This window comes from Dreissena polymorpha, chromosome 6 (assembly GCF_020536995.1).
Source record: "Dreissena polymorpha isolate Duluth1 chromosome 6, UMN_Dpol_1.0, whole genome shotgun sequence".
NCBI lineage: Eukaryota > Metazoa > Mollusca > Bivalvia > Myida > Dreissenidae > Dreissena > Dreissena polymorpha.
The window spans coordinates 53,076,357-53,084,689 of record NC_068360.1 but is presented as its reverse complement, the minus strand read 5'-3'; the positions used below and the strand labels follow the sequence as shown (position 1 = coordinate 53,084,689).

General features: G+C 37.2%; 1 protein-coding gene across 2 annotated transcripts; it reads left to right on the top strand.

Annotated features, from left to right (window-relative positions):
- The first annotated feature begins 1,160 nt into the window (after positions 1 to 1,160).
- On the top strand, positions 1,161 to 6,911 carry LOC127836043 (receptor-interacting serine/threonine-protein kinase 1-like). 2 transcript variants are annotated; one of them, XM_052362461.1, is made up of 3 exons: positions 1,161 to 1,374; positions 4,597 to 4,917; positions 5,673 to 6,911. In XM_052362461.1, exons 1-3 carry the CDS (start codon positions 1,254 to 1,256, stop codon positions 5,942 to 5,944), a joined length of 714 nt encoding a protein of 237 aa, XP_052218421.1. In that variant the 5' UTR covers positions 1,161 to 1,253; the 3' UTR covers positions 5,945 to 6,911. The 2 variants fall into 2 exon arrangements, with proteins under 2 accessions (XP_052218421.1, XP_052218422.1); XM_052362462.1 differs by having other exon boundaries at positions 1,164 to 1,374; positions 4,690 to 4,917.
- Positions 6,912 to 8,333: the final 1,422 nt, after the last annotated feature.

Here is an 8,333-nt window from a genome sequence, read left to right as displayed (position 1 = left end):
ACAGATTAAGACTTGCTCGTATCTGCTTCTATAACATTAGCAGTATGCGTTTTGTAGGGAATACCGTCAGGACCATAGTGGTTACACATTAAAATCCAGAGGGCGACAATGGGATAGTGCAATAGTACCATGGTGACAATGCGAAAGTACGATGGCGACAATGCCATTGTACAATGGCGACAATGCAATAGTCATATCTTACTGTTGCCATCGTATCATTGAATTGTCACCATCGACTATTATCGCGTGATCATACTGTCGTCATTGTATCATCGCATTGTCGCCATCCTACTATCGCCATCGTATTGTCGCACTGTAGTCATCGTATAAACGTATTGTCGCCATTGTACTATCGCACTATATCGCATTGTCGCCATTGTACTATCACACTGTTGCTATTGTATTGTCACACTGTCGTCATAGTATTATCGCACTATCGCATTGTTGCCATCATACTATCGCACTGTCGCCATCGTATTGTCGCATTGTCGTCATTGTACTATCACATTGTCGCCATCGAACTATCGCGTTATCGTGCTGTCGTCATCGTATTATCGCATTGTCGCCATCATACTAACGCACTGTCGCCATCATATTGTCGCTCTGTCGTCATCGTACTATCGCATTGTTGCCATCGTACTTTCGCATTATGGATTTTATTGTGTAACCACGATTGCACTAACGGTATTCCGTAGTTTTGTACCTTAAGTACCCCATTCCAGCAACCACTCTTACTTTTTACAAAGACAACATGAGTTGTTTAATATAATTATAATTAATACTGTATCGACAATCTAAATTAAAAGGTTTGCAAGGTTCTAGACTTTGTTCATGATAAAGGCTATAGCAAAATAAATTGAATAAGGAAATTCTTATTACGACGATGTGGAAAAACTTTGTTGATTCTAATAAAATGAGTCAGTGTTATGAGTGTATGGTATTTATCAAGTACCACTTTAATTTTTAACATTAACCATTTATAAGTTGAAACCTCTGGTCTTTCACTTGATCACTGTACTTGCAACTGACGGGAATCTCTTCAACTTTCGGTTTCGGAAATGTAATGATTAGTCGTAATTTAATGCTGATAAAAATAACTCTCATGGAGGCATTTACTATGGAAGGCCGGTTGACCATGCTTGTTATTTAAACTAATAGGAATTTCCTACTTTCGTTTTAGATTTATGTTATTAAGACATTGCCTGCTTTCGTTTCAAATAATGTAAACACAAACAACAAACAACATTACAAATATGAGCACCTCCGATTCTGATGCAAGTGACAGTGATTTGGGGGATTTATTTGAATCTGCATTTGCAACTGGAAGGGGTACAACAGTTATAGAAAATGGCGGGAAAGTTACTGTCATAAAAGGTATGTGTACATATGTTAAATGTTAAGTTTACAGTATGTCAAATAATTAAGACGCAGTTTCAACGTAACGAGTCTTCAACGGCGTCAGATTATTACATAGAACGATGTCATTGATTTAATATTAAAGAAGTGTATCTAAAATAAACATATTTTTTCAATTGTTGCCATTCTTATATTTATAAACATCCATGGTTAGTAAGATTCTTGGTTGTGTTGCTCCTTTGATGCTTATATTGTGTTGCTACTTATGGAATGTTGATCTTTCCGATAGTGTGTCGTGTTTTCATTTCGTACGCTGTTTCTCGTGATCGTTTCCCTTAAATACCATTAAGCTTAAACTTCGTTTTTATACAAAACATACCAAGCAACAAACAATGGACACTGAAACTGGAATATTATGATTTTACGAATGTCGTAGTCAGAATGTAAGAAGCATTTTAAGTAATTCAGACATGAATAGTTTAGCCTGACAATTAATACCTTTTTGAGTCCATTAAGAAAGGTTGTAATGCATTCCATGTCCACATCGGTCAAGCGGAAAGGACTCATCTTTGTTAATGAATAATTAAATGTGACACATATTTAATGAGAACCATGAAGGCGTCCTTCTGGATAATGTTTCGGCCAGAAAATTGCGAATAAGCACGAGCGCTATGTAAGATGTATGGGTTCTTGAATTTAAATAATATAGACAGGATTAGTTATTAAAACAATTAAAACAGCACGTACTTCTGCATACGGCAAATACATATATTTCACTAGTTTTTTTTCCTCCAAAGATTGTGGATTTCCACAAGCGAATGTGTCGCTTTTAATAAGGAATTGACATTTACATTGATTGTTTGCACTGTGCATATAGTCGGACGCCGACTTTTTTTCCTAAGTGTACGATGGTAATGCTTCTGCGCATGAAGCGAACCAATCCTGTGTATGTTTGTTTTACTTGTTTTCAATTGTATTTCAGTAAAATCAAGACGGTCAGTTAAACAGCTTCCATTTAAACTGGTTACTGGTTTACCAGTGCTAAATGCACCTATGCACGTCAGTAGCTGACAGGTGCCCTACTTAATCAAAGTTAGGGGCGAATGACCGCTTAAAAGATTTTATGACCATTGGCCACACAACCTTTGTATCCTATCTTCTTCGTCTCGTTAATTGCAGGGCTCCTCGTAATTTGACTATTCAATGAGTCCTGGTCTAAAGAATGCTCCCACAGGGGGGGGGGGGGGGGGGTCGAACCCATGACCTCCCGATCGCTAGGCGGACACCATATCCCCACGGCAATCGCTTTATAAACTCAGCTAGTCGGTACCTTTTGTACTACAGTAACTTAATAGTTTGGCCAAATTACAATATAAAAAAAAGTATAATAAAAGAACGTATGAATTATATTCGAACAAGCAAAATACAACTATTGAGTTAGAGAAATGTTGAAAATCTCGGTTATTTTACAGATAATATCATTCGAAAACAGTAAATCTAAAAGGCGTTTGTAACGCTTTTCATCGATAGTTCGGAATATGTGTGTATTACTTACATAGCGTTGAATTACGCTCTTTGTTTTGGTATATATTATTATACGTTCATTTCTATGTACCAGTATGTATGGAATGCCCAAAACTTCTATTGAGTATGAATAATTCTTAGAGTTATTACTCAAGAGTATACGGTAAGTTTGTACTGTGTAAAAGTAAGGGCTTCTGTCCACCCACCCCTCTAGAATCAAGACCGGAAGATATTCACGCAAGAATATCCCCCGTGAGCGTAAATGCCTTTGCTGTAATCAATGGGCATAAAGGATGAATTTCGTTTTATTTGTGTTTTCTCGTGCTACCGTTAACTACGACAAAAATTCATTAAACGCCTTTTACATAAATCCATCTGTTGTTAAGTTCTGTGGTTTATTGACATCGGCATGTAAATCTGAGATGATTAATATATACTCACCATTGCTATTCTATACATTATTTGATTTCGATTTGTTTCATTATATCATATATATTTCTAAATAAAAAGTAATAGAGTATTCGTATCTGCCTTTTTAATCAATATTGGTCTTCTTCTTCAAATCGTTGTTGCTTTGCCGTTCTTGTTTTGAGTCGGTCGAATTTTCGAGGAATTAAACATCTTTGTGTTGTACGATTCAGTAAAAAATATTATATGTGGTCACGTGACAATCACATTTATTTATTTTAAAGCGTTTGTATGAAAAACGTTGAACATTATTATGCTGTCTTGAAAGTCTGGATTTATCCAGCAGTAGTGCGTTGTCTTTTGTTTTAAAATGTCGCGGAATAGAATCCCGGTGAAGGCAAACTTTTGTACTCGGCCTTTTTATTGTTATTCTAATTATTTAAGCATATTCCAAAATACCATAGTCGTATTAGTGAAACATTTGATGGCATTTTGTAATCAAGGCGCTGAAGGCACTGAAGTTACTCGCTATTGCATAATCTTAGACGAAACTCAGTTTCAAAATTAGGTTATAGCTTTTTATATCGCAAGTTTAAAATGAACACAACCCATTCAAATTTATAAAGAATGTGTCTTAAAGCACAGGTCGAGATGTGTGTGCACTGTTTATCCTCATATTTATGTTATAGAGATAACTTAGACAAAATATAGAATTATGGTTGCCTTGCTAAAGAATAACAAGCCTATAACCATGTGTTATGTGTTTCTAATACTTTATCTATTTTCTTTAAATTATTGAGCAACAAGTTTGCCCACATGGCAGACTTTTAATTCAGCATTAAGCCCCGTTTTCCATGAAAGCAGCCAATATGTAGAGATTTCAATGATAAACTGGCCAATGTCGTCACACAAGCTGTTATTAACACTACACTGGCCAATATCATCGCACAAGCTCTTAAACCCATTGTTAACATAGAGGCTGTCTGCTGCAGTGTACCAGTGGTTAAGTATTAACATGCAGTGGTTATCGTTCCTAGCGTAGTTAATGCTGTTATCGTTCCTAGCGTAGCAAAAAGCAGACTGACTTGCAAAACTGCCTCTCTAAATTAGTTGTGAGCAGCCAAAGCTCACAACTAAAAACGAGAATATCCGTAAACATGCCCGTTTATTATTTTAAATGTGAAATGTTTGTCCCTTGTTGTTAAAGGACCATAGACGATAGTTGATTCTTGTCATCGTGAAAACACGTTATATCATACTAGAGAATCATACAATTTTAATGAACGCTTTGGTTTTGATATATACCAGGTATGCACGTTTTTGGTGACCCGGAAGTAGCGTATGATTATCCGTTTTCTGCAAAAAATCCCGCTACAACGAACTCTTATTTCATCACGACAGGAAGTGACGTAGATTTCGCCATTCCCGGTATGGCGGGTATCCGTATTAGTAACCGTGTGAACGCAGCATCCGGGATCAGTCGACATTTGACCGGAAGTTTCCCTGGCATCAATATTGGCGACGGCAGTTACGTGGCGACCGGAAGTGGTGAGCGACACGGCCGCCGCAAGCACCGGAAGCACAAATCTCACAGACGACATTCACCACGTGAGCCCCGCTCACTCACAGGTTTGCGTTATCAATGGCACTATGTATTATTTCAATTTGATTTTTAATGAATTTTAATTCATGATCTTGAGTTTCTACAGCTACCAAATGACATGTTTGATATTATTTATATTTTCGAAGCATTTAATGTTATGTATTTGTTATAATTTTAGCCTGTGTTTCAAATAAAATGCAATTTGATAAAAATTAACGAGAGCTAAGTTTGCTAATTTAATTGATGTGGGAGTGATTCAGCTAAGAATTGCGCAGAAAAACAACAACATCCTCATCATATGTTTGTCTGTTTCTGTTTTGTCTTATATCTCATTGACTTGACATATGATCGTCTTTCACAAATCAACATAAACACCGTTTGTTGAAAATATATATCTTGTTGTATAATTATGTTTTTGATCATTTGCATACACACACAAGTCAAAACAGTACATATACAACATTGTGCTTTCACATAGAAAGGTTTCAAAGCATATGGGGCTTAAACGGCATGAATTCGGGACGTGCGTCCACTTTTTATGGTTTATATACAGTTGGCCGTTCTAGGAATGTTATTTGCGCAATGTGTGTGTCCCTTAAAGGCGTTTGCTCATAATTTAAATACTTGTCAGAAATATGTATATAAGTTTATTAATGATTTATCAATTGCATGTACTAAAATGTGTCCACATCGGCCATTGGCCTTCTGGAAATATTGTAAATAAATATTGACTCTAGTATTAGTTAATAACAACGTTGCAAAGGTACATGCAATATTTTAGTATCTACAGAGCCACCGTCCACTAGCGACCTGGACCACGTGTGCAAGAACATCGGGCGACGCTGGAAGAAGTTAGGGTCCGCGCTCGGCATTTCCGGCGGGCGGCTGGAGGGAATCGAATACGACTATCGGACGGACGGACAGTACGAGATGTGCTGGCAGGTGCTGCAGAAATGGCAGCGGTCGGTGGGTAGCGACGCTACGGTGCGATTGCTTGCGCGAACGCTCGACGAAATCGGTGAAAACGAACTGGCGTCCGAGTTACCCGTGTAATGAAAGTAAAGTTGTCCATGCTAAAAAATATGCAGTATGATTTTCTAGTTCAGAGTAAAATTATCTCTGCAGTAAGGGTCCCGTTTAAAGTCTCTTTAATATAAGTCTACATTTTAGAATAAGACTGAACTCACTCACGACCTGTATCTGCATATCTGAACATGCCAGTCTATAATCATCGTCCAAAGCCACGTAGTCTCTTCCGTTACCTCATTTACCTGGAAATAACCTACCGGTGTATAAGGGAACGTGGTTTCCACAATTGTCTAACGTCGGATGTAAACTAAATTGAGAAATATTTTCCTGTTAAACTAGAATTTAACTAGATATTTCAGACACACCAATGTTATGCGTTCACAAAAAAAATGGTAATGATGAATCGTTAAAACTTTCGCGAAGTACCATATATCACTGCGCAAATTATCAATGCTGGAAAGAAATGCATTAAAAACCAGTTGCTGACAGCCGTTTACTCGAGAAAACTTTTATTAATCATGTGAGTCATTTAAACTTGTTTCTTTTTAACAGCACACATTTCCTCCTTTGCTCTCCCTTCTTTCTTTATAAAAAATATATGCCTTTAATTCTTCTGCGGGAATCGTTGTTGGAATGATATGATTTAAGATTGTTTGTCTTTTTTGATTTTTTTTAACCAGTCGGTCATTTAAATACTAAACTTACAAACAAAATAATATTTTTTGTTTAAATACGATTGAGACCAAAGATCGTTCGCAAATGCTTTGAACAACGTGCTTCCTCCGTTATAAAGACGATGTATTTGCCTCGAAATACATCTATGTTGGATAATGCGTATTGCCTTTTATTTCTATTGCTAGTATGTATTAATGAATTTATTATTAGGGCACTTAATCCCAGAACGATTTACATGAATTGGTAAACATGCAATTGTTTTTGTTTTGTTGTTAACACTTTCTTCTATTTATTGTTATTGAAGCATTTTATTCAGTATTGGGTATTATTGTTTATATTATTTAAAATGTCGCGGGGTTTCACGTGATACATCTTCTATCGATGTAATATCCTTGGTATATTTTGTGTATTCATATGTACACGTACATTGTAATTAATTTCCTCGTGGTTATGACCAGTATAATGCGCAGATTTCGGAACCAACAAAACAGTCGAATGCTCCAGCACCAAACAAAGCTATAGTATGTTCTTAAATCCAAAACATTTTATGAGTCAATACCAAACAAATCTGGAGCATGGTTCAGCATCAAGCACAAATTATTTCCCGAACCTTCCAAAATAAAGTTTGTTTCCAAAAAACAAGTCTAACGTATCCTCCGGTAACTAACTAAACTGTGGTTATGTTCCCTTTGTAAACAAATCTTAAATATGGTCCGGCATCAAACAAAACTGAAGTGGGTTCTGAAGCCTAACATAGCATGTGACTGTTCTGGTACCAAACAAAACTGAAGTAGGTTCCGAAACCAAACATAGCTGGCGACTGTTCTGGTACCAAACAAAACTGGAGTAAGTTCCGAAACCAAACATAGCATGTGACTGTTCTGGTACCAAACACAACTGAAGTAGGTTCCGAAACCAAACATAGCTGGCGACTGTTCTGGTACCAAACAAAACTGGAGTAAGTTCCGAAACCAAACATAGCATGTGACTGTTCTGGTACCAAACAAAACTGAAGTAGGTTCCGAAACCAAACATAGCATGTGATTGTTCTGGTACCAAACAAAACTGAAGTAGGTTCCGAAACCAAACATAGCTGGCGACTGTTCTGGTATCAAACAAAACTGGAGTAAGTTCCGAAACCAAACATAGCATGTGACTGTTCTGGTACCAAACAAAACTGAAGTAGGTTCCGAAACCAAACATAGCTGGCGACTGTTCTGATACCAAACAAAACTGAAGTAGGTTCCGAAACCAAACATAGCATGTGACTGTTCTGGTACCAAACAAAACTGAAGTAGGTTCCGAAACCAAACATAGCTGGCGACTGTTCTGGTACCAAACAAAACTGAAGTAGGTTCCGAAACCAAACATAGCTGGCGACTGTTCTGGTATCAAACAAAACTGAAATGTGTTTTAAGTATGAATACGTTCAGGCAGATCAAGAGGCGACGATGAGCTCCCCCATTCCAGGAGCCGACTATTTTGATAAAAATGAACCGTGCTCTGTGAAAAGAGAGTTAAATGCATGTGAGTAAAGTGTCGTCACAGATTAGCCTGTGCAGTCTGCACAAGCTAATCAGGGACGACACAAAGCGTTTAAGATATTTTATGTTTAAAGAAAGTCTCTCCTTAACAAAAATCCAGTTTAAGCAGAAAGAGTCGTCCCTGATTAGTCTGTGTGGACTGCACAGGCTAATCTGGAACGACACTTTATGCACATGCATTAAACACCCTTTCC